The sequence below is a fragment of the Natator depressus genome, chromosome 1 (assembly GCF_965152275.1).
Source record: "Natator depressus isolate rNatDep1 chromosome 1, rNatDep2.hap1, whole genome shotgun sequence".
Taxonomy (NCBI): Eukaryota; Metazoa; Chordata; order Testudines; family Cheloniidae; genus Natator; species Natator depressus.
The window spans coordinates 149,206,311-149,233,279 of record NC_134234.1 but is presented as its reverse complement, the minus strand read 5'-3'; the positions used below and the strand labels follow the sequence as shown (position 1 = coordinate 149,233,279).

Genomic DNA, 26,969 nt, shown 5'->3' with positions numbered 1-26,969 from the left:
CATTCTCTCTCTGAATATTGCTCCAGCTGGCCACTGTTATAAGATACTGTATGTTTTTATATTTCATATATATTAATTTAAAAATTCCAGTTCTTCTGTTTTAAAATTAATTAGCTTAAAATTTGATATAAAACAATTTTTATCAAGACGAGAGACAATGGAAGTTAATACAGCACCTCTGTTATAGAAATCAATGTTATTTTATTCCAACTGCACAGAATTGATAGAGGCATTAAAAGAATTTAAGAATACCTTTATTTAGCATGCCAAAAACCATTAACAAAAAATCTTCTATAAACATAAGCAAAATGTTTAAATACCATAATTTAATGTAAACCAGATCTTTAAAAAATATTTAATACTGTAATCAAATAGGTTATTTACACGCAGTGAAGATGGAACTACTCCCCACAGGTGTCCAAAATTAAACAATCTCTAAATCATCTGATTTCCATAATTTCTTAAACAAGTCACCCATCTCCATGTTGGTCATTAGTAAACAAATCATTTTAGTTCTGTACACGATTCACCTCTCAGTGTTACAGTCAAAGCAGGGAGTGCAATACCCTGAATTTTCTGGCAGTCAATCAAGACAGTACTGCATGTTCTTACTTGTAAAACATTCAGAGAGGTAAGGCTGTAAATCTTACCATCACATTTATTGCGGGACAATGTAATTACAATGGAAGAAAAAAGTAGACGCTATATTTTGAAAAAATAAAGCTTTATAAGAACCACTACAAGACAAATTGTCATTTTAATCAGATCAGAAAGGCCAAGCATAAAATAAAAAAGTTATATAACTTGTTACATTTAATCGAACCCTTAACTTTTAAAGCTAAAAAAATAATTTTTGTAATTTGGAATCATTCCAGTAAACGAGAAAAAGCACTTATTGTCTTAGTAGAGGAAAGAACTTTTAAATGACTGCTTTATGCAAAGTTTTTTTTGTTTAGCCATGTAAATTGCATTCACTGAGATTTTTGGCCAGTGAATTTAAAATTGTGCTTGTGTGGAGTCTTCAATCAACAGCATAGTTCTCAAAGTTGTCATCATGGATCACTGCGAACATTTGATCTCTCTGTTTCAAAGGACAAGCATTATTTCTTTATTGCAAATATCTGCATGATGTTGCAACACATTTTAGTTCAGGAACATTAGAAAGTTAAAATAGGGGTTTGGCTGGCTCAAGAGACTGGTAGTGGAATACAGAACATTACAACTTTCAGTCATTGGCATAAATCCAGAGCAGACTGGAAATGACCAGAGGTTATCTGACAACTGCTTAATGGCCTATGTGAAATGAGTGATCAGCATGCATTTCGTAGGGGAAAGAAAGCCACATAAATAAAAGACACTATTGCAACTGGCAGCCTGTTGGCAGGCTCAGAAGAGACTTATTTCTGTTAGCATGAAGAGTAAACTATGATCATCCCCTTCTAGGCGGTTTCTGCATGTCAGTGATGAGGCACATTGGTTTGGTACTGTGTGCCAAGAGGCAGTGCATTAACTGTTCTGCAGGGCAGAGGGAACTTTAATTTCTGGAGCTGACAATCTAGTACTTTTCACAAGAATTAAGTTCACTTAAAGGAAAAAAAAAAAAAGATGTTCCAGAAACAAGATATCATCATAAACAGGACTAGCTGTTCCCCTCTATTCGACATTGGTGAAGCCTCATCTGGAGTTGTGTGTCCTGTTTTGGGCCCCACACTACAAGAAGAATGTGGAAAAATTGGAGAGAGTCCAGCGGAGGGCAACAAAAATGATTAGGGGACTGGAACACATGACTTATGAGGAGAGGCTGAGGGAACTGGGATTGTTTAGTCTGCGGAAGAGAAGAATGAGGGGGGATTTGATAGCTGCTTTCAACTACCTGAAAGGGGGTTCCAAAGAGGATGTATCTAGACTATTCTCAGTGGTAGCAGATGACAGAACAAGGAGTAATGGTCTCAAGTTGCAGTGGGGGAGGTTTAGGTTGGATATTAGGAAAAAAACTTTTTCACTAGGAGGAGGGTGGTGAAACACTGTAATGCGTTACCCAGGGAGGTGGTGGAATCTCCTTCCTTAGAAGTTTTTAAGGTCAGGCTTGACAAAGCCCTGGCTGGGATGATTTGATTGGGGATTGGTCCTGCTTTGAGCAGGGGGTTGGACTAGATGACCTCCTCCTGAGGTACCTTCCATCCCTGATATTCTATGATTCTATGACTAGCTGGAGGGAAGGATGGAGAACAGAGGGGATAAGAACATTAGGCTACCGTTTTTTCCAACTGCAAAATTCACTTAATTACTGCCCTCTGTACAAGTACAGCTGATGTGTTCCAAAATATCTTAGTCTCACTTACTGCAATCCCTTAAGTATCGTATTTAAACTGGGTGAATATGTTATGTTGATGTTTGTTCACACATATAAATACTTTTCACAGCCTTCCAAGGCCCAAGTGTAGGATACAATGTGTGACAAAGACCCAAAATGAAAGAAAATATTCATGCAAGAAACTTAAAATGCTGTAGGACATGGCCCTTTGGTTAAATAACTCTCTCTCACTAGTGTTAGTTTCTGATGTAAATAATTTTCAACACTAAAAGCAAGGTGACATCAAATTTGTGTGGAACGTAGGCAACATTCAGACTAAAATAAATGACAACCCTCAAAACGGAGGGACATTTGAGAGGTATGCACAGAAGACCACATTTGTACCTGCTTCATGCTCTCAGTATGGATTCCCCATCTTTAAAACTGGCATGGGAACACACGCAGAGGGAACAAAACAGGGTAGAGGTACACAGTGTGAGTCCATTAAATTATATAAACGGTAGTAAGCTGTAATAAAGTGCTACAAAATTCTCTTATTAGTAATTTTTAAAAGTTGCTCATATTTTTCCTGCTTTACTTAATACTGGTGACAACAGGAGGTATTGCAAAAGCATTCGCTGAGCTGGAGTTTACAATCTCTTCATACTGTGGGGGTGGATCTAAGTGAGGCTCCATTTCATTTCTTATGCTGGTTTCGGCAGTGGCTTCCTCGTATGAAGGAGGAGGGTCACCGTTTGACAGCCTTGTTGATATTGAGTCTGAACGTCCATCTGGAGAGCCCAAATATCCTGGAGACAGCCCACTGCCTTCATACATTTCTTCCTGTGGGGAATGAACAATGCTGAGCGGCTGGGGAAGAGGACTTCTACCATCAGCCACAGCATTATCACCAATGGCTTCGCGGGCTCCCCTATGCATGTATACAGACTGTCTACGGATTTTCTTTTTAAACAGGCATCTCCATGTGAGAAATATGACAAGGATGATAACAAAAAGGCCAATGATTAATGGAAATGCGAGGTAAAATGAATACCAATTATGTCCTGTGTTACTTTCTCCCTGGAGTCCATTTGGGTAGCCTTTCCAGAACTCCCTCTAAAACAGCAAGACAGAATAAATCAGAAGCTATTAAAAATAAATTATTTTAACTGGTCTATTTTCAACAACAAAATTGAAGCGAAGTGTTTTGGCTTTCAATAAATGACCACCTAGATCTTTCATTGGTGCAGATATTGTATAAAAAGTTTCCTGACTTCTTTCTGGAGTCAACTCTGAGTTTGAGTTTTTTAAGCCACCTAACTCCTCACAACATTTCTGTATCAGCACTTTATAGTCACAAACCTACATTAGAGATAGGAATGGATTAGAAAAATAATCTGAATTGATTTTAGATAATTTGTGAATGCAAAAACTCAAAGTCAGATCTATTTTTGGAATTAAAGTTTATTATAAGATTATTAAATTACTCTGACAGAGAAACATTGTCAGAATGATTAACTATTTTGACCCAGCATAACTATGCTGTACGATCATCCTAAAACTCAGACTTCTCCACCCTCTGGATTATAAAATAATAGCTGTCAGATATTTATAGCTAAACATAGCTTTTGCAATATATGGATAACCATACGACATATACTCAAAATAGTCCAGAAAACTTGTTCTCCGGTAAAGATAGATAAATCAACACAGTCGTGGAAATATGAATGAGGGGGGGAAATTAAAAATGAAATGACATCAGTACTTTAAGATAATTTGTTATGTTATTAATATTTTAAAATTACAATAGCTATTGCAAAAGCATCAAGAAGCCCCAGTCGGGATCAGGGTCTCATTGTTTTAGGTGCTAAACAAGGATAATATAGGAAAATATGCCTCCTGTCCTGGAGAGCTTTTCCACTCCCTCTATCTTATGAAGTAGCACAGGTATTATGCTTAGTTAATATAGACCAAATGTAAAATACAGATAAAGTTATGTAAACCTCATCCCTTTGTTTCAGACAAATAAGGTTAGTAAACATCAATTATATTCTGTGCTTGGAGAAAACAAAATCCTCTAATAATAATAATAAAGGTATCTACATGTTACATAAAAAAGTCCTGGGCTCAGTATAAAATATGAAGTGATATTTTTAATATACATAACACTTCACATAAATTACATCACTCTACACATTCTTAAACCTAGCACTAAAAAAACCAAAAACACACAAGCAAGAGACTTAGGGTTTTATTTAGGCAATGTATTAAAAGTGCAAAAAAAGCCATCTTAACTGATCTTTTCAAAGGTAAACTCTACACTTGGACATTTATCTTATTAGCACAATACAATTCCACCATTCTCACAAGGGAATAGTTTTATGACCACATGCATCAGTAACTAACAATGCAACAATCATTTCTGTCCTCAGGAAAAAGTCTATCATTCACATACATAAAACAAGCTAGGGTTCCCTCTAAATATAATCTCTGAAAATCTAGTTAAGACTAGATTACAAAATAAGGAGATTCTTGGACAGTTGGGGGGAGGGTGTTAAAAAAACCACAGATGTATCAAAGAGGCAACTACTAGCTTAGTCCACATGTTTAGGCAATAGGGTTATACACACCTCTTCCCCCAATATTTAATATGACCCAGAAGTGGTTTTTTTTTAAAAATCATGTTCATTCCTTTGCCTTTTCAACACTGCAGAATTTGACACGTTCCCACAATTCCAAGATTTCAACATCTTAATTAGGTCTGTAAAGCATCTGTATTTCATAAGATGTGGTCCAATATCATCTAAGTAAAGCCATATAGCATGGATTTCAAATGAGGGAAATAAATCTTAACATACCAAATATTTTTTTTCAAGTAACTTTAATTTTAAAAAATGCAAGTTACTTGAAAAAAATCAATCACATCTATACTACAGTAAAATGCAGACCCCATACAAAACAACTCGGTTGAAATCTCTGGAGATTCTGGAAGGCATTGTCAGTGGGACACTTGGGAAAGCGGAAGAGGATTACTGTAGAAAAGGGATAGGTTAGCTGGGTGGGATCATATCTGGAACAAAGCTGATGAGGAAGTAGACAGGGACTGCAAAGGGATAGCTGAACAAAGAGCCTCATTCTTGGCACACAATACCTTTTCTGACAAAAGTGCTGGTTTCAGAAAAGGTTTCTCCTCCCCCAACTCCTTCTCTTTGTTTTGTGTTCCTTAATCAGAAATCTATTATCTTTAAAAAGCAAGTTAATAAGCATGAATACTTAAAGTACTATGCTGAAAGCAGATTATGAAAATGGCAAGGTAGAGCTCCATGTTTACTGCAACCCAGTGACTCCCACTTCATGCATGCTCAGTTTACAAAATTCTTCTTCCTAACTTCACTAGCGAAATCAACCTGGGCTCTGAAAGTCAAGCTGGGTTCTTTCCTTTTTTACACAGCACCACTAGGAATAAAATTTCTGCTGGCCAAATAACGCCGTTAGGGAGACTTGGGTACTTCCCCCGTGCCCTCAATCTGTTTCGGGGGGCATGGATCAGCATTCACATCACATTCCCAGTTAGTACCTGGCGCAGGCCGAAGAAGCTAATGATCCAACCAGCATGTTATGCATATGCTAAGAAGAATCTGGTTCAGATACAACTGACTAGAACTTTAGCTGGAACTAAGTCAATCATTCACTAGGAAGACCATTGTTGTTATTATTTATTTGTATTAGAACCCAGCTTTGTCTCTGATCATTCTGCTGCCTAAGCAGTAAAGTGGTAAAAGCCTATTTTGGCACTAGAGACAGGAAGTCTGATTCTGAAACCACAGAGCAGATGTGTTGAGTAAGAAGCTGCCATTTTTAGGTAACCACTTTGCAGAACACAGCAGCACTTTAGGTGAATATAAATTAGGTTTTTTGGAGTTATTTATTTTAAAATGTTAGATGCTATAGAAACAGATTAGAAAATCATATATGCTTTCCAGTATAAGGATAGAGTTAATAGATCTTATTGCCACTTATAAGCATGTTAATAGTTTTCAAGTAGTTTTTCATCTCTAAGATGTGCCTGCTACAGGAGCCGTTTTTGTGGCGCTCCAGAATGCTGGGAAGCCAGTATATCTCCTGTTTATTCCCCTCAAATGGAGAAGCAGCAGCAAAGCTAGTTCCTCTTCATCCTCCCCAGAGAGGCAGGCAGTTGGCTTGAGGTGCAGGAGGATGAGGATATCTATGGGGTTTCCGTCCAACTGGAGAGGTGTGTGGAGAGCTTCAGCTAACTTAAGAGTTTAAGCTGCTTTAAGGACATATGGTGATTTATCATCTGTTTTAGCCTATGGACACTCTAAATTATCTTAAAGCTTAAAAAGAGTCTGTCAAGGTTCCTTCCCCACTCTGAACTCTAGAGTACAGAGGTGGGGACCTGCATGAAAGGCCCCCTAAGCTTATTCTTACCAGTTTAGGTTAAATTTCCCCATGGTACAAACTTTGCCTTGTCCTTGAACCATATGCTGCCACCACCAAGCGTTTTAAACAAAGAACAGGGAAAGAGCCCACTTGGAGACGTCTTCCCCCAAAATATCCCCCCAAACCCTACACCCCCTTTCCTGGGGAAAGCTTGATAAGAATCCTCACCAATTTGTACAGGTGAACACAGATCCAAACCCTTGGATCTTAAGCACAATGAAAAAAATCAATCCGGTTCTTAAAAAGAAGAATTTTAATTATAGAAAAGGTAAAAGAATCACCTCTGTAAAATCAGGATGGTAAATACCTTACAGGGTAATCAGATTCAAAACAGAGAATCCCTCTAGGCAAAACCTTAAGTTACAAAAGACACAAAAACAGGAATATACATTCCCTCCAGCACAGCTTATTTTACCAGCCATTAAACAAAAGAAGATCTAACGCATTTTCTAGCTAGATTACTTATAGATTACTTACTAACTTTACAGAAGTTGTAAGGCTGCATTCCTGATCTGTTCCCGGCAAAAAGCATCACACAGACAGACCAAACCCTTTGTCGTCCCCCCCCTCCAGATTTGAAAGAATCTTGTCCCCTCATTGGCCATTTTGGGTCAGGTGCCAGCGGGGTTACCTTAGCTTCTTAACTCTTTAAAGGTGAAAGGTTTTGCCTCTGGCCAGGAGAGATTTTATAGCACTGTATACAGAAAGGTGGCTACCCTTCCCTTTATATTTATGACAGAGTCCCTCAAAGCTAAAGCTCTTCAGCTCTGTGAAACCAAAATTCTGTGCATAAATGAAATATTTCAAAATTCAAGAATACTTAACAAAATTTCCAATTTGTAAAAAAATTTCCTTAAGTAAATTATTTGTACCTTTCTTCCCTGGTATTGCCAATTAAATTGCTTGCCAGCAAAGTTTTTTTTAGGTAGCCTACATCTCAGAGGGAAACGTCCATGTTTTTCCTTGGAGGTTTCCTTTCCAAAAGCCATAGTGAGCAGGCTTGAACATCCTTAGTGCTAAGCTCCAAGAAGATTTCATCTCAACAAGATACAAGTTTAAGATTATGGGCTTCACACAGGGTGAAGTTATTTGGGCTTGTTAGATAAGAGGTCTGACTAGATCATCATAATAGTCCTTTCTGGCCTTAAATCTATTAATTGAGGTTTGTTATAGGGAGGATTTTACCAAAAATTTTAGAAACATCTGACCCCATTGCTGATGAGTTTCTTGCTATTCACCTCTAGAATAGTGATACAGAAGGATTGTACGTTGCAGAAATTGAAGTCTTTAGATCTGCTTTTGTTTCACAAGACAGCAATGCTTTAACATCCAAGTAGAGACAAGGATCACTAATCAAGAAGAAAAAAAAATTAAAAATACCACTAACTAGTTCTCATGCAGCACTTTTCATCTCTAGATCTCAAAGCAAAAAGAAGGTAAGTATCATTGTCCCCATTTTACTGATAGGGAAATGGTGGCACAGAGGGGTGGAATGACTTGCTCAAGTCAGAAGATCACTTCAATTGGAGGAAAATGCGAAAAGCCAAAAACAGGGAGGCATCTAAGTGATATTTTTAGAGCCCACGGGTTCTCGTGAATTGCTAGAAAAGCAGGAGAAATAAAAACAAAATATTTGTAGACTTGGTACAGCTAAGAAAAAAAAGTTAAAAGAATAGTTTAAAAGCTGGAAAACATTAGTAATTGCTACTTGCAACACAAGCCCATCTTAAGAAATTTTCTTTTAATACACGAAATAATTTAATTGGTGTGATTTAGAAAGGATACATTCAGCAACCATTTGTTCTCAATCACTGAAGCATTCATGGCTCTGAAACACTAGGATTACTTTCACACTCCTAAAAGGATAGCAAATGTTATGCTAGTTAGGCCACAGAATCAGATAACTGTGATGGAAAAGACCAATTTTGGATACTTCTGCCAATGCAAGCTTGTTCTGTGCAATTCCTATTGCCTAGAAAAGTCTAATTTTAAGTGTCTCAAGGGATGGGAACTGCATAATTCATAGATAAAGTTGTGTCTAAGATTGGACGTTTGACTAGTCCAAAAATAATTGGTCAATTCACCAGTCAAATATTGTCAAAGATAGTCAAATATTTTAAAGCACTAATTTATTCGCACAATAACAATGCTAACAAAAAAGAGTAAGACTTCATGGTCTCGCTTAGTCTTAGACAGACACTTACGCCTAATTACAAAAATCAGGTTACTTAGCAATTATTTTAACTCAGAAAAATGGAAACACCAATGAAATGAAGTTCTAAAAATGAAAGAATTATCTTTTTTAGTAGTGTTAGGTTAGCATTGAAATGTGAATGTTAAAGTTACAAAAGAAAAAAAAACAAAACAGAAATAAAACAAGCCCATAGCAACTATAAAAAAAAGTCATTTCTAAATGTACTTATGCTACGCAGGCAGCAAGCCAACTCATCAACCAGCTTAATGGCTGTGCATCTTGTCTCTTTGTTTTGGGGGAGGAGGTTCAATGACTGTGAAGCTTCCTACCCCTCCCCAACTCCCCTCTGAGCTAATTTCTGAATGTTTGTCTAGTCAGTGTAGACTGTAAACTCTTCAGGACAGGGACCATGTCTTAAACTTGTTTAGTGTCTTATGAAAACTGCCAAGTATATTGATGTCCTGGTATACAAAGACAGACAGTTTATTCTAGAAGATTCCAGCCAACCAAGATGCTCAGCTTTCAATTAGTTCATTTTTTTCCCCCAACAGGTTGCATTAGCATGCAGTAAAATGAGTGATCAAGACATTTAAGTAGGCTTGCTAACAGATGGCACCATAATGCATCAAAAATGAGGCTGGGGTCAAACAGGCAATCAACTGACATTATCTGACTGGTCAACCAACTGGCTTGTCCAGCCTGCTTGTGACCAATTGGTAGATTTAAATTAAAAGTATCTGAAAGAATGAGGTTCTAATACTTCACTATCAATAAAACGGTCACTCACAGAGCAGGCCCTCTGTACATTAAATGGACGCTGACACAATGAGCTGTTGACTCTCCATGTCAATGTTAAAACCATTAATAAAGTAGTGCTGAGAACTTCCATCTTAAGGCGCTACTGTATTTTGGCAGCATACCAGCTACAAATCACTGCCAGTCAATGCTTTGACTTTTATAAAGGCAAAATCAGAAGATCCCAATCAGAAAAGCATTCTGTATTCAATATCTGGAGTACGTGAACAAAATGATAGTGTGAGTAAGCACTTCAGTCATTTGGTTTTTTTAAAAATTTTCCTCAATCTGCGATTATAAAAGAACTATATATTGAAGTTCAACATACTGTATTATACATAGATCTTTGTTGTCTCTTAGATATTTACACAGTGTTAATGATTAGTCTGAAAGCTAATATGAAAGGCCACATTTGATACTGAGAAATACTATTTTGGGTAGATGCTTTCAATCACTGATTATATAGAACTCAGCCATGCAGCTAACATTGCTTTCTGCAAAACTTAAAGAATTTAAATGTTCAAAGTTTTCCACAATTAAAGATTTTAAATCCTCGGGAACGTAGCAATTCAGCTGCATGCGACAAAATTTCAATCAAAATACCTGAAATTAACGGAAATAAAATGAATTACAATGCTGCAATCATGCCATGACATTGTGCATTATTCTGTAATTATGTCTCAAAATGTCCTTGAGCCTAAGAATTTTTAAGCCACACAAAGCTTTGATGTTTCTACAGGCCAAAGGTGTTGATAATTGATTATGCCTAAAATGGCCTGAGCAGTCTCATTCATAGATCAACTTCAAGTTTTGTCTGTACTTGCTTTTTCCTCCTAGTTACCAGAAAACATTTTCAGCATATCATAATGTAAACAATCTCTTCTGTTCATTTATAACCCCATTAAAAGACTGAGGTACATCAGTGTTAAAGCCCTCTCCGGCTATGCATGTTTAAGATAAACGATAAAGCTGCTATTGTAAGATAGTGCAGATCAGCCTTTTAAATGCACCAGAAGTAGATCAAGGCACCACAACACTTGCATTATAGAACTCCACTGTGCACACAAGACCACAGCAGAAGGAACTCTAACAAGCCTACGCTGCAACTATAGTAGCCAAGAGATCCTACTTCTTCCCATCAAAGTAGGGACTGTAAATTGCTTTATCAGTATGGATTGCCACCACTCAACTCCAGGACAAAGTAACCATTCGCTGCATGGAACAGGCTTTCTTCAGTTCAATAAGACAGGCTCAATCAGTTTATTAAGTCAAAAGGCAAGACAGAACACGAAAAGAAATCATACATTACTCTCTCTAGGAAGCAGTCTCACAGCGTTACACATCACACCATAGAGCTGCTTCAATATATGCTTTCAAGCCCACTTATATTTATGCCAGACTTGTTTATGATTGATGGAAAAACTCCACAAATTCCACTTTATCACCACAGACCTTACACTTCTTCTCTTATCTAGCTCCATAAGTTTTACAAGACATAAAAGTGTCTGTACAAACCACACTCAGCACAGATAATCCATACCTAGTAGACTGCATATTTTGCAAGTCTCAGCAGGACATACACCTTGTTTTTCCTGACATACAAAGAATAGGGATTGCAACAGTTTAACTATAAATGTATTTCCACAATAAAGCTTAGCATGAGTAGAAACCATTTTGGGGAATACAGTTCATAGTTTTTCAACCTCTGAAGACAAAGCATTTGAGAATATAGGATATACCCTACTTGTTTACTACTAACTACTTGTCCACATTACTGCTTAAGTTGATATAACTTACATCACTCAAGGGTAAGAAAAAGCCTGAGTGATGCAGTTTACACTGACCTAAGCACTGTCTACACCAGCAGTAAGTTGGCAGGAGATGCTCTCCTGCTGACATAGCTTCTGCCTCTCGTTGAAGTGGAGTAATTATGCTGATGGAGAGCGCTCTCTCGTCGGCATAGCACGTCTTCATCAGATGCGCTACAGCAGCGCCAATGAAGTGTGGTAGCGTAGACTAGCCCTTAGTTGCACACCATACCTTACCCAGTCAAACACGTTGTTAGAGGAAAAAGTAATTTACATTTCTGGTTAATAAATCTGTTTGCAAGAGCCAATTTCACAATCCTTATTACAATTTCATCCCTTTTATGGGAAAACTGCAGCATCAGCATTATATATAACTAGAGCTTCACAAGCATTAGTTTTCCACTTCATCTTTGGTACAGCCATAAAGCATTATGGGACTCGGGATCAGTTTGGTCAATACTGAGAAGATAACCTGACATTCCTCCCTCTCAAAATCTGGCCCATACACAAGAGGTCCCGGAAGCACTGAAGGAAATTCCTACCTGTTTTGCCAAAAAGATTCTATGAGAGATTGAAAATACCACTAAAATGAAACCAGAGCAACTAGGAGGTAAAGTGCTTTTAATCAGACTGTATAAAACTGAATTATAAAGGTGTTTTTAACACACACACACACACACACACACACACACACACACACACTTAAAAGAGAGTTAGAAAGAATTATTTTTGTTAAAGACGCAATCTCCTGCCCCTTCATTTAGTGGCTAAGTAAGAAAATTCCCATTCCAGTCCTACATTTTTCCAAGGAGACCACCAGGAATGGTATGTTTAAGATAAAATAAGTAGCTAGAAAAATGTGCAGAAAAAGCTAAAACACAGTTAGGATTCCTTTATAAACTGCACAGAGAAAAGGTGATGAGGAATTAAGGCCTCTAATACCGGGCCGTATGATTTCCTGCAAATGCATACGACAGCAGGATAACTTTTTAAAATATGGGCCAGAAAACTAAATAGTGGTTGTTATCCACTATAAAATGTCAACTTCCTTGTTAACCTTATATTCTATCCCAAAAAATTCTTCCCACTTTCATCCATTTCTATAGGGAACTCAAGGGATGTATCCCGAAAATACTGTACTTCAAACATTATAGTAGCCAACATACCATGGTCAGAGACTGCGCACACTGTTTTTATTTGTTGCATGCAGCTTATATTAAGATTCTGGGCCAACTGCTTTGTAAGTGACAGCTGCAAGTCATACTCCCTTCTAACAGGTTTTAATCAAAGATGTCATCTAATCATAGAAATGTAGGCTGGAAGGGACCTCCAGGTGGGTATCTGTTTGCCCTGAACAGTAACAGTCATTCTGGCATATACCAGACCTCTATTTACAGACTTTCACCCTGATCCTGCAAAGAATTATGCATGAGCAGCTCCTGCTCCGACACAGAACCTCATTCAAATTAATGGGGCTCTGCCCATGTGCAAGGCACTGCAGGATCAGGGCCTTATTCTTTCAAGGTTTTACATAGGTGGTGCTTAACAAGTACTCTGTTGGTGTGCAGCTGCTAGTTTCAGGAAAGCTACTTCAATTCTGCTTGTTTTTAGAATAAGTGTCTTTACTGGGTACTCTGCATTTCAACTGCTCTCTCTCATGGCTTTAAATGCATGATTTAAATAAGATGTTTGTGGCATGCACACTCATTCTCTTCCCCTCCACAGGAGGATGTTCAATATCCTAAAGAGTGTGGAGCAGCTTACTGGTTTTCTCACAATGCATTTAGTAAAAATGAATAAGCTAAGAAATTTAGTGCAATGTAGGAAAGCTGGAGGCCACTAAGCACACACTTAAGCTTGCATTAAGTAATTCAATTATTAAAAAGAAAACCAACAAAAAAACCCAACTTACTGTCTTCTCATCGTTTTCAAAAGCTTCTCTTGCTTCCTCATAGGTACAGATTTCTTCGCTGCACTCACGCTCTATGTTCCCTTGCTTTATCTCTTCCAAAAATCCATTGGCTCTTGGGTATCTTTTTAACACAGAGTTGGCTTTGTTTTCTGTAAGGAACACTGAAAAGATGAAGAGAACACAAAGATCACCTCTAAAAATATTGTATGGATACATTCCCAAAAGTTCAGAATAAAACTGCCCAAAAGAAAATAATTTGTTGTCTGGAGAGAGATTTTTCAAAGCATTCTCTTTACTTAAAAAATTTTATATTATATAGAGGCTTCTCCAAGTGTTACTGGCTATTAAAAATACTTTTGCATAGACTTCTGAACATTACAGGTATTATGCCAAAGATTGTTTAAGTGCAACCACAGGCCCTCACTCAGCACAGCATCCCTATTCAGAACACTTAAGCTCATGTTTAACTTAAACTCTGAAGTCAATGGGACTTAAGCACATGTATAAGCACCATCCTGATTAAAGATGAACTTAAGAACCCACTTAAATGCTTCCTTTCAGGGCTACAGGGAGAAAATGGTACATGGCTGTGAACTCCCCCTCCAAAAAGTACTTATGACTACGTGGGGGCATCATATCTGAAATTCTCACAGGCATTATAAATAATATGTTTCTGCATAATACCTAGTGAGAATCACACTCCAGAATGGCTGATCAAATTGAAGGTCTACACATTCTCTTATGCAACATTGAACTTCGCAAGCTACCATGGCATTAAAGAAACTCCAACCGTACCTATAACATTTACGTTACATTTTAGTTTGTTCAACTTGAGCACTGTACTTCTTTCCTAGTAAATCTTTAGGTTTTGGGGTAGCAAAAATGTGTGTAATTTCCTTTTAAAATAATTCAATATGTGAATATTAAACCCCAAGATACCAAAAAGACAGAATGAAATCGCACGTGAATCAAATATTTACACACAAAAATAAACCAGTTAGATGCAAGATAGGAATTTACATATGCAAATGCACAATTAGCAAGCAATCTCAGTAACCATGTGCACAAGTTAAAATAAATTGGACATGAGATCCTGATTGAGAATCAGGTCCTCAAGGCTATTTTAAGCACAAATACAAGATCCAGCTTTTTCTGCTGACATTCCCTACTGTTTTACACCACATGCTAACAGCAAAATAGAGTTTACAAAAACCATTATCCAGCTGAAGTGTGTGACACTGCAAGTTTCACTTTTCTATCACTCCAAAAAATAATAGTGTGGAAAACCAGAGAACAGGAAAGAAAAGACAGTCATTCATTAGGAATTTGCCAAATGAAAATAAATGTTGCTTCCTAAATTCCAGAAGGATCAAGATTTCTTACAAGTTCAACTTACAGTCATTGGAAAAAGTTTACAGGGTCTTTATTGGAGTTCAAAATCCTTAAACATTTCTATCATGATTTATCATCTTTCAGCTAGGGCTGTTGATTAATCACAATTAACTCACGTGATTAAAAAAATTAATCATGATTAATCGCAGTTTTAATCACACTGTTAAACAATAGAATACCAATTGAAATGTATTGAGTATTTTTGGATGTTTTTCTACATTTTCAAATATATTGATTTCAATTACAACACAATACAAAGGGTACAGTGTTCACTTTATATTATTTTTTATTACCAATATGTGCACTGTAAAAATGAAAAGAAATAGTATTTTTCAATTCACCTTATACAAGTACTGTAGTGCAATCTCTTTATCGTGAAAATGCAACTTACAAAAGTAGGGTTGTTGGTTTTTTTGGTATATAACTGCACTCAAAAACAAAATAATGTAAAACTTTAGAACAACAAGTCCATTCATGTCTATGCTGATGACACTCAAAAAAAAAAAATGCATTAATTAAATTTGTGACTGAACTCCTTGGGAGAGAATTGTATGTCTCCTGCTCTGTGTTTTACCAGCATTCTGCCATATATTTTGTGTTATGGCTCTCTCGGATGACGACGCAGCACATGTTCATTTTAAGAACACTTTCACTGCAGATTTGACAAAATGCAAAGGTACCAATGTGAGATTTCAAAAGATAGCTACAGCACTCGACCCAAGATTTAAGATTCTGAAATGCCTTCCAAAATCAGAGGGAAGAGGTATGGAGCATTCTTTCAGAAGTCTTAAAAGAGCAACACTCTGATGTGGAAACTACAGAACCCGAACCACCAAAAAAGAAAATCAACCTTCTGTTGGTGGTATATGACTCAGATGATGAAAATGAAGGTGCATCAGTCCGCACTGCTTTGGATTGTTATCAAGCCGAAAAATCATCATCAGCATGGACTAGGGCGACCAGACAGCAACTGTGAAAAAGTGGGACGAGGGTGGGAGGTAATAGGAGCCTATATAAGAAAAAGACCCCAAAATAGGGACATCTGGTCACCCTAGCATGGACGCAGGTCCTCTGGAATGGTGGGCGAAGCATGAAGAGACATATGAATCTTTACTGCAGTTGGCATGGAAATATCTTGCAATGCCAACTACAACAGTGCCATGTGAACGCCTGTTATCACTTTCATTGACATTGTAAACAGAAACAGGCAGCATTATCTCCTGCAAATGTAAACAAAGTTGTTTGAGTGACTGGCTGAACAAGAAGTAGGACTGAACGGACTTGTTGGCTTTCTAAAGTTTTACATTATTTTATTTGAGCGCAGTTTTTTTTTTTAACATAATTCTACATTTGTAAGTTTAATTTTCATGATAAAGAGATCACACTACAGTACTTGTATTAGGTGAATTGAAAAATACTATTTAGTTTTTTTACAGTGCAAATATTTGTAATAAAAAATATAAACTGAACACTGTACCCTTTGTATTGTGTTGTAATTGAAATCAATATATTTGAAAATGTAGAAAACATCCAAAAATATTTGAATAAATGGTATTTTATTATTGTTTAATAGTGCACTTAGTTGCGATACATTTGCACGTTAATCGCAATTAATTATTTTAATCACTTGACAGCCTTGAAAAGCATTGTGTTTAAACAGTTTACCTATCTTAACCATTCTTTTGGGTGCCCAATTCAATATATCTTAAGACCATTTTGTAGAGTCTGAGTGCTCTGCGTATCAAGTCCATTTACAGAAGTCCAACTTTAACACCCCAAATTGATGCACTTAAAAATCAGTCTCTTGAAAATTTTGGGTCCATCAGAATGGTTACAGTATTAAACCAAGACTATGGAAAAAACAAACTGTTTTCTTCATTTGTATTGTTTGCTCCCCATTATGGTATTCCATAAAAAAAAAATGGTAGCTGTAGAAGATAACGAAGAAAAAAACGAGGTAAATGGACACAACCAACTAGTTTTCAACTTGTTTTTGGGTTCATAATAGAACAAGAGTCTAGGGGTTGGGAAGAGAGGAGTTAATGCTAGAAATCACTAAAACAAATATTTAAGTAAACAAACTCAGTCTGGAATGTATTATACCAAAAGTGTGTATTACCATCCAATAGGTCAACTACACTTAGTATAGTGAGCACATATTTAACTTTAACGGAACTTTCCAAATCCAGATTCCTAGGTAGAAGAACAACTTGCGTATTCAACTTTGGAGAAGGAAAGGGACAAAATAGGTGTCCCATACCCCCCGCTATCTCTCACTTATGTAGCCCAGTTCCTGGCTGAAGTCCCATGATGTGGAAGCTTGATCCGGTCGGTCAGAAAATGGGCACTGCCAGCTCTGAAGGGGATCAGCACCAGCTAGAGCAAATCTGCCATCCCTTGCCTGCTCCTCCAAAACGGAAATCCAGACCCTAGTAAAGCTGGGGTGTTGTTGGAGAAAGAGTGGGAAAGAAATCAGGGGCTACATAAGTCAGTAAAGAAGGAACAGGAGCCAGCTGTCCCCTATTTATAAAGGAAGACAGGACAGAAGAGAGAAAGGACTGGAAGTGAAGCTGCTGAGTGGGTGCTAAGCAAGACACAGGAAAGGTAACTACTCAAAAGGGAGATGAAGCATGAAGACAATTTATTTGAAGGGACAGATTCCTGTTCCCTTCCTCCCTCATCTCCCTGAAGTGGTGTTATATTTAACCATTTAAAAAAAAAATTTCACAGAATACAGGTGGAGTAAATATAACCTACACTACATGAGCGTGAATCTGTCTCATCTTCTAAGTGGCTAGTCCACGTAAGAGTTTAATAGCACACTACTTCTGTCTGCTAATGGAGACACTATTTTCGATCCAGTGGTAGAAGCTTATGCTCATACAGTTATAGGTTCCCAATACAAACCCCGCTGATGGCCTGAGCAAGTGGTGATTATGCAAACATCTGAAGAGGAGGTAAATTCTGGTTGTTGATTATACAACACATTTTAGTGCCTGTAATCCTGTGTATCAATTACAGAATTCTCGGATTCTGTTTACTGACATACATGCTAGATGTCTCAAATCGTTCATTTACTCCTGTGGGAATTCTGAACCACTGCGCAATGGAGAATTTTGCAGAAATTAATGTTATGCCTGCAGAATTTCCTTTCCCCCCACAGAAACGGGCTGCAGTGCTGCTGGCTGCCACTAGGGGATGCTGGACCCAGCAGAGCCCAGCTCGCACACAGAAGACACTGCCGGGGGAAGGAGAGGGAGCTAGAAGGTTCCTGGCAGCTGCAGTTCCCTGCATGCCCTGAGAAAAGGGACAGTGGTGCACATGAAACCACACAAGCCTGGGACCCAGCATCAGGTTGTTTTTCCCTCTGGATCCCTGGGCTCTGGAGGGGAGAGGGGGTGCAGGCATCTGGGCAGAGGGGCCCTGCAGCTGGGCTCTGGGGGGAAAGGGTGTGAGTATCTGGGCAAGGGGGGACCCCATGGCTAGGCTCTGGGGGTGCAGGTATTTTCCATGAAATACTAATCTATTGGTTAGGCCTAGGTTTTAAGTAGTGGTTTAATATTTCAGTATGAGCAACTTTCACTTAACTTGTAGCATAAAAATATATCACTTCTGTTTCAAGTGCACCAACAAGAACAGAGATATTAAAATAATTCAGTATTCAAGAATGTTGGATTTGTGTCTACTTGTAACATGTAGCTTAATTAAAATATTTTGGTTTCTCTTCCCTCCCACATCACAAGAACCTGTATTTCAGTGATGTAGAAAAGCCCATTAAGAAGCATAAACCAGATGCTTTGTTGGCATGGTAGATATGTAATGATCAGTCCAGCTCACATATTGTCACAGACCATGGCAGGTGTGACAGAATGAAGCAGAACTAGTCTGATGCAATACAGCCACTCATGTGTTTATTAAAGTCACATGGTTCTGTGACACACTTCAAATCCCTACTTAGAGATCAATATAAACATAGAAAACACCACAAAAAAAGGTTCTCTTGTCAAAGCAATCTCGATGAAAGTTTATTTTTCTCCTGAGATAGTGATAACCGAGAATCAGTCACCACCCCAAGGCTTGTACAAAGAGATAATGGCACTGTATTCTGCGACCAACTTGCCATATTAGTATTCTGTGGCCACTGTCATATAAACATACAGCTGTGATTTCATACTAGTTTTCAGATAAGATATCTGGGACATCTCACAAAAGATTAAGTGACAATGCAGCTGAATTCATTACTATTATTATTGCAGAGCTCAAGATAAAGAACTGTACACTCTAAGCATCACTGTCCAGCAAGTCCAGGATCTCCAACATGAAAAAAGGGGAGATAATTATGTTTGTAACAGCATGGATGCGTAAAACCAAATATTTTTAACATGAGAGTGTCAGTCACTGCTCTTTTGGCATCAAGTTAACTGAATTTGGCAGTCTGTAGCTACCACTCAATCAAAAATAATTACCATAAGCTGTTCTCTGGTTTACACAAAAATATGGCACTAATCTCTACCACCAGAAGTCCTGGGAGAGATGCAGTATGAAGGCAACTTGTTTGCTATTCCAGCATCAACAGGTAATTGCAGTCTTGTAAACAACCATATCCTTGCCATGAAGCCTGTGAACACTAGTCATCTAGAAGTATCTCGCTTTTCTAAATAGTTAGAATTATCCCTCCAAGAAAAAAAAAGCAGAGAACTCTCTCTCTAGCATCAGGGTCTCATCAAGAACAAATAGAGAGGAAAAGGGAAATTAAATTAAATTGAAACGGTTGGTAGTAATGTAGGAAACAGTGTATCTGTATGCATTTTACTTGTAGACAGAGGACAAGGGAAAATTAAAGTTACATTCCTGGTGTTACTCAGAATATCCACAAAAATGAATAAATGTTATTAAATAAATACATCTATTTTGTTTGAAAAAGTGTTACTATTAAAACATTAGTGGGGTTTCATGTAAGGAGCTACAAAAACATTTTGAAGTCCGTTATTAATTCCCACTGCTATTATTAAATATATATATTTGTAATAAGAGCTCACTCTATAATACTACTGACTTTGTCAGTTTTATTTGTGGTTTTTCGACTGCCATGGAAATTAGTGTAATGCCATAAATTTGGCATTATGAATTTTACTCCTATATTCTTAAGTGAAAGTGGGCTGGGAAACAAATATCAAGGAACTGGCAAATGTGACATTTATGCATTATGAAAACCTGGACAGTAAGCAGGATTTGCTTTATGCCCTATTTGAAAGCTTCCCTGCACGTTAAGACCATAGAGCAAGCTCTAAAAGGTCACTACACATGCTAAAAGAATGAAGTTGCACCATAACCAGCATCAACATTCCATGAGTCACATAGCCCAAATTATATCAGTCCAATTTCAGCCCAAACAGATGGCATTACTTTCACCTCCTCACCACTCTGTATGTCTGTGCAGACTTGTCAACAGCAGTAGCATTCTCTGCACAGCATGCTAGGAAATAGTAACTGGAAATATTGATCCCAGTGAAAGGCAGAAATGAGCAGGCATCCAGCTGAATTCCTAGTGGACTTGAGATGTTTTCATTATTTGCCATATGTTGGAACATTTTTAAATAGTGCATATTTTTTACTTTTAATTGTATCAACTTTCACTACTGTATGGTTTCTGGGTTCTGCTCATTATGGAAGTCCCTGTTGTAAATTACAATGTTGTATACATCTAATAATCTCCACTGAAATGGACACTAACAAAAATCTGTCAGGCAGATGGAATTTTTCTAGATCCTCACAAACCTATGTTTATAAACAAAAACGAGTCCATTTCTTTAATACCTGCTTTGTAAGATTTCTTAAGGCCTAATACCCACATATCCCCACATCTGCGAATGGTGGAAAGGCAGAACCTGTGATTCAAAAGCAGAATCGATGAGTAATATAGATGTGGGGAGAGAGTAACTGATTTTTTTCTCGCTTTGCAGTTTTTTTATGGTCATCTGGAGAGCTGCATTCATATCCCCAGAGAGACGCCCCCCCCCCCAGCCTTTAAACTTTTATACACATATGTTTTACATGTGGACTATGATAGGGAAGTAGGGTGCCACAGGAGTGGAGCTGTAAGAGAGGGAGTTTTGAGTGAAGGCATGGGGATGATCAGGGATAATGAGCAGGAGGATGTAGGGTTGTGTGTGTGGGAGGAGGGGAACAAAGTGGGGCCTGAGCTAGAGGGTTTCAGAGTTGAGGGAAAAAACTCCTCTAGCCATAAGAAGTTCATCAGAATACAGACCCTATCCCCTACACTTCTCTCCCTCTAGCTCACTGCACTCAAGAAGCCAAAGCAGCAACAACACTGGAATTCTTCAAGACAAGGGTCCCTTAGCACAGAGGAACTGAATTCCCCCTCGTCTCCTCTCTGAGCAATCACTTATTTTCTTCCCTTCTCCAGAACACACCCCTGCTGAACCCCACATATCCCAAAAACCAGGTCAATCCCTTCCTCCCACTGACGAATGAGACTGAAAACTGCCTGTGAAAAATCAGAAATAAAAGCATTGCATTTTTAAATTTGAAATTGCAGCAGTTTACAGATTTGAGCCATTCAGTATGCTAAGCTTGGTGAAACTCAATTAGGTCCTTCTCATGACTTTTGTCTAACCCCACTCCGATTCATCAAAATCATTCTTGAATTGTGAACACGAGAAGGGGAAATTAGAGGAAATAACCCCCTATATGTTTAGTTTTAAAATTTCAAAAAGTGGCTGCGTTCTGAGATCTTACCAGAATACATATGTCTGAAGCTTGTGGGGGAATATGCTTGTTTAGCTAGATGAATTCAAGGAAGAGAAAAGGCAGGGCAAGATTTCAAAAAGGGAAGATAAGATGTTTCTCCTGCAAATTCATTTCTTTAGGAAAAAGAAAGTTTAGTGAAAACGTGATTGTCCCTAGAAGAGTTATTATGCCAAGTTTTGAAATTAAACTCAGCTAAAGTATGCCACAGAGGAAATTTAGCCCTGCTTTCAATGGAAGTCGCAGTGCAATCTTAGCTATGGAGCCCATATTTCAAACCTCCAAAATTGAACTTGTATATTCAGTATTTATAACAACTATTACATGTATTCACAAAAAGAAAAGGAGTACTAGTGGCACCTTAGAGACTAACCAATTTATTTGAGCATAAGCTTTAATGAGCTACAGCTCACTTCATCAGATACATACTGTGGAAAATACAGAAGATGTTTGTTTTTATACACACAAATCATGAAAAAATGGGTGTTTATCACTACAAAAGGTTCTCTCCCCTCACCCCACTCTCCTGTTGGTAATAGCTTATGTAAAGTGATCACTCTCCTTACAATGTGTATGATAATCAAGGTGGGCCATTTCCAGCACAAATCCAGGTCCCCCCCCCCCCCCACAAACCCACTCTCCTGTTGGTAATAGCTTATCTAAAGTGATCTCTCTCCTACCAGCAGGAGAGTGGGGTGAGGGGAGAGAAAACCTTTTGTAGTGATAAACACCCTCTTTTTCCATGATTTGTGTGTATAAAAACAAACATCATCTGTATTTTCCACAGTATGCATCCGATGAAGTGAGCTGTAGCTCACAAAAGCTTAGGCTCAAATAAATTGGTTAGTCTCCAAGGTGCCACAAGTCCTCCTTTTCTTTTTACGAATACAGACTAACACGGCTGCTGCTCTGATGCATGTATTCGTACACCGCAAGGTTATACCGGACCACCGATCACCTCGTCTGACTTCCTGTCTAGCACAGGCTATAGAACTTCTCCAAAGTAACTCCTGGCACAGACCTTTCAGAAAAACATCCAGCTTTGTTTTTAAAATTGCCAGTGATAGAGAAGTCACTACAACCCTTGGTAAATTGTTCCAATGGTCAATTACCCTCATTGTTGTAAATTTACAATTTATTTCCAGGCTGAATTTGTCTAGCTACAATTTCCAGACACTGAGTCGAGTTACACCTTCCCCTGATAGGTTGAAGAGCCTATTAGCAAATATTTGTTCCCCATGTAGGTAATCAAATCACCCCTTAACCTTGTCTTTTTTCAGCTAAACAGTCTGTTTTTTGAGTCCATCGCTATAAGCCATGTTTTCTACTCCTTATATCATTCTTGTGGCTCTTGTCTGAACCCTCTCCAATTCATCAACATCCTTGAATTGTGAACACCAGAACTGGACATGGTATTCCTGCAGCAGTCGCACCAGTGCCACGTACAGAGGTAAAATAGCCTCTCTATTTTTACTTGACATTCCCCCATTTATGCATCCAGGGGGATCGTATTAGCCCTTTTGGCCACAGTGTCACACAGAGAACTTACGTTCAGCTGATTATCTACCGCACCCACATTTTTTTCCCTTAAATCAGAGTCACTGGTTCCCCAGATCAGGTCCCCCCAATCCTGTAAATATGACCTTAATTCTAGATATACACATTAACTATATTAAAATGCTTATTGTTTGCTTGCACCCAGATTACCAATCTAGGTCAACCACACCCCCAACGTTTCTGTCATCTGCAAACTTTATCAGTGATGATTTTATGTTTTCCTCCAAGTCATTCTTAAAAAATGATAAATAATGTAGGGCCAAGAATCAATCCCTGCAGAGCCCCACTAGAAACACATCCGCTCGATTAAGACTCCATATTTACAGTTATGTGTCATGCTAATTTTGTATCGAGGTTTGTTTTTGTTTTTTTTTAAAAAAGTCAAGTCAAACGTCTTACAGAAGTATAATATGACATCAAAACTATTACCTTTATCCACCAAATTTGTAATCTCATAAAAAAAGATCTCAAGCTGGTTTGACATTATCTATTTTCCACAAACCCATGGTGACTGGCATTAATTATATTACCGTCTTGGGTCCCATATGAGCCACTCCATTATCCTGCCCAGACTCAATGTCAGACTGACAGGCCTATAACTATCCGGGTCTTCCTAGTCACCCTTTTTAAATACTGGCACATTAGCTTTTTTCCAGTCTTCCGGAACTTCCCTGGTATTCCATGACTTATTGAAAACCAAAATTAACAGTCCAGCAAGTTCCAAGCGAGCACTTTAAAAAACTCTTGGATGCAAGTTATCTGGACCTACTGATTTTAAAATGTCGAACTTAGCAGCTGCTGTTTAACATTCTTCTGAGATAATACTGGAACACAGAGTGTCATACTGCAATGACTACATCTGTTTTCCCCCCAAATACAGGACCAAAATATTTATTGAACACTTCTGCGTTTTCTGAATTACTGTTGATAATTGTATGATTTCCCATCTAGCAATAGACTAAATCCGTTGTTGGGATTTTTTTGGATCCTAATATTCTTTAAAAAAAAAAAAAAAAAAAAAAAACACACCCCTGCTTATTGTCTTAACTGTTCTGGCCACAGATTTCTCCTGGTTTCCCTTTGCTTCTTTTATCAATTTTCTACAAATCCTAGCTTCTGATTTATATTCATTACTATTCACTTTCCCTTTCTTCCATTTCTTATATATAGTTGTTTATCTTTTATCTGGCTTATTAACCAGTATAGCCTTCCTTCGATTGTGATTTTTTGGGCATCAAGTAAAGTGTTCTTAAACTATTCCCTATTATTCCTTTTTTTCCTGTTTAATTCTTCCTCCCGGCTGATTTGGCTCATAATTGTTTTTGTGAAACTGGGCCTTTTAAAGCACCAGGTGTGGACTTTATTCCATTTGCACTTTTTAAATGTGATCAAGTCAAGATCACTATACCTCAGCTACCACAAATTTTTAGTTCTGTGACCAGTTCCTCTATCTGTCAGGATGAGTCTCTGGCAGAAATAGAATATGTTTATTATTTCTCTTCAGGACCAAGCAGAAGGGAAGCTTCCTTTGAACAAGAACAAATTTTATTAAGACAAAAATCAACGTTCCAAAAAAGCTGCTAGCTGAAGTCTAGGTTTCTGTACTTTTTTGTTTTGGAGTGTGGAAAAGTCCTCCTTTAAATGGAATAACTATAGAAATATGCATACTCAGCATTGCTTAAACAAAGACTTACCACTGCCCATGTTTATCACTGCCCAGGCAGGGAACTGGCAAATGGAGAGAGTCTGTAACAAAAAGGGAGGAAAAACTGCTGTCAATTTTGTAAAGAATGATTAACTGGGAAACACTCTTCCTAGCAGAAAAGAATACTATAAACATTCTCTCCTACCGGAGTTGGAAACATCCAAAGCCTGGTAACCAAGTCTAACCTCTGCTTTGATATTTTAGTGTCACCAAATAAAGCCTACTTTTAGTATTTCAAGAAGAAACTATCCCACTATTACACAATTCTTGTTAAATGGTGAATGCCTTGTGAAAAAACTTTAAAAAAAAAACCAAAACATATTAAGAAGCAGTTTTATTACTACTCAAAGATATTGACATAAAATAGAATCTGCTTATGAATTCCATCTATTCTGCATAACCATTCTCTATGTAGCTTAACTTGGCATTTGTTATGCTCTCTGATGAACTTATTTATACCGTATATTCAGTATGTTACATTCAGCATGGTGAATTAAATTATTATTTCTGGCCCATGGATAGGGGCTACAAAGTTAGGGGAATATACAATGCCTGATCCAGTGAGGATCTTCCAAAGATGACAAATTGTAGACAAACAAAAATCAAGAGTAGAATAAGACATGTAACAGACATTGGACCTTGGAGCAGATGTAAGCAACCTAATGTGCCGGTTATGGTCCTTAGGCCCTTTAAAATGAGAGATGTAGTTGTGTAGGGCACATGAGTAGGAGTAGGCATGTGATCTACCAAACTTGCATGTAATGTGTCGTACCTCCCAGGCAGAGAAGCAGACAGGACAGACCCAGGGTCAGGGAAGGACCGGGAAAGGGCTCTCTGCACTTGTCAGGCAGAAGACCTGAGAGACACCTGCTGGGAACAGAAGCCAGCTGGGGGAAAGCTTCAGCTGTGAAGGGAGGGCTGCGAAGCCCTGGATACAAGGGCAAAGGGACAGTGAGACTGTTTTGGGTTTCTTGGTGTCATTTTGAATCTTTGTTTCCACGTTTATGAAGAAAAAGCTTGAGTGAAAGAACTGGCAGTTGCTTAGACGAGGATTTCACCTTTTACGGTTGGTGTATCAGCCCACCAGCTAACAGACCATAAATAACAAACAGCTAAACTTTGAATTAATACAGATTACTGTTGCATTCAGCACTTTGAAAACAAATTATGCAGGGTAATTTTAGGCCTATCACAATCTGTCCATTTATACCAAATTGCACACATTTAACACATGTAATCAACTACCATCTTTTTTAAATGTCCTATAAGTGTTATACAACAGTTACTTACCTGTTCCTTAACTCTCTTTCTTCGAGATGTGGGTAGAGATACATATTCCACTGAAGTAAACACATCTGCATAGAAGTGTATTTTGCTCAGGTGTGTTTGTGCTTAGTGCACTGGAGCCGGAGACTTTTCCCTCCCCAGCAATACCTGTTGGGGCAGCATACATGGCCTACACACCCGCGTGGCCACCTCCGAGGCTAAATAGAGCTGTACATGACCTCCCCTCAGTTCCTTCACACCGGAGGAGATGGCCCAATGTTCCAGTAGAGGGGGATCGGAGAATGGGTCACAGAATACACATCTGCACCCACATCTCAAAGATTAATATTTACAGAACAGATAAGTAACCATGTTTTCTTCTTTGGGTGGTTCTAGATGTGTATTCCATGACTCACAAGCAGTAATGTACAGTGTAGGTTTCTGAGTCTATTTAAATAATGAACACAATACCAATTTGCCAACATTCACATCCGTCCCGGATGCAGGTGGGAGGGTCTCAGAGGCTGGGCTTGAGCCCGGAAGTCTACACAGCAATGAAAGAGCCTCGCAGCATGAGCCCCGAAAGCCAGAGTCGGCTGGCATGGGCCAGCCGCGGGTGTTTCTTTGCTGTGTAGACATACCCTCACAAGCCAGGCCATAGCATAGAGGCTATTTGGGTCTGGATGTAGTATTCAACCTTCTTCTGTGACAGTAGGTCTTGAAAGAGAAGCAGAGTATGAGATGGTTAAACTGAAAGATTGTGAAGGTCCAAAAAAAAAAAAAAAACCACCAACCACCCAGTACTGTCTTGGCCAGGC

General features: G+C 38.2%; 1 protein-coding gene across 3 annotated transcripts in view; it reads right to left on the bottom strand.

The window, feature by feature from the left end:
* Positions 1-256: 256 nt before the first annotated feature.
* PRRG1 (proline rich and Gla domain 1) overlaps positions 257-26,969 on the bottom strand; it is a 51,093-nt gene continuing 24,380 nt past the window's right edge. For 2 of the 3 annotated variants that reach the window (XM_074968680.1, XM_074968688.1), the window contains exons 3-5: positions 24,875-24,926; positions 13,464-13,624; positions 259-3,409 (exon numbers count right to left, since the gene is read on the bottom strand). In XM_074968680.1, coding sequence (XP_074824781.1) covers positions 2,888-3,409; positions 13,464-13,624; positions 24,875-24,884 — 693 coding nt within the window. In that variant the 5' untranslated portion in view covers positions 24,885-24,926 and the 3' untranslated portion in view covers positions 259-2,887. Of the gene's footprint in view, positions 3,410-13,463; positions 13,625-24,874; positions 24,927-26,969 lie in introns of all 3 variants that reach the window. The other variant, XM_074968698.1, reaches the window with a different exon arrangement.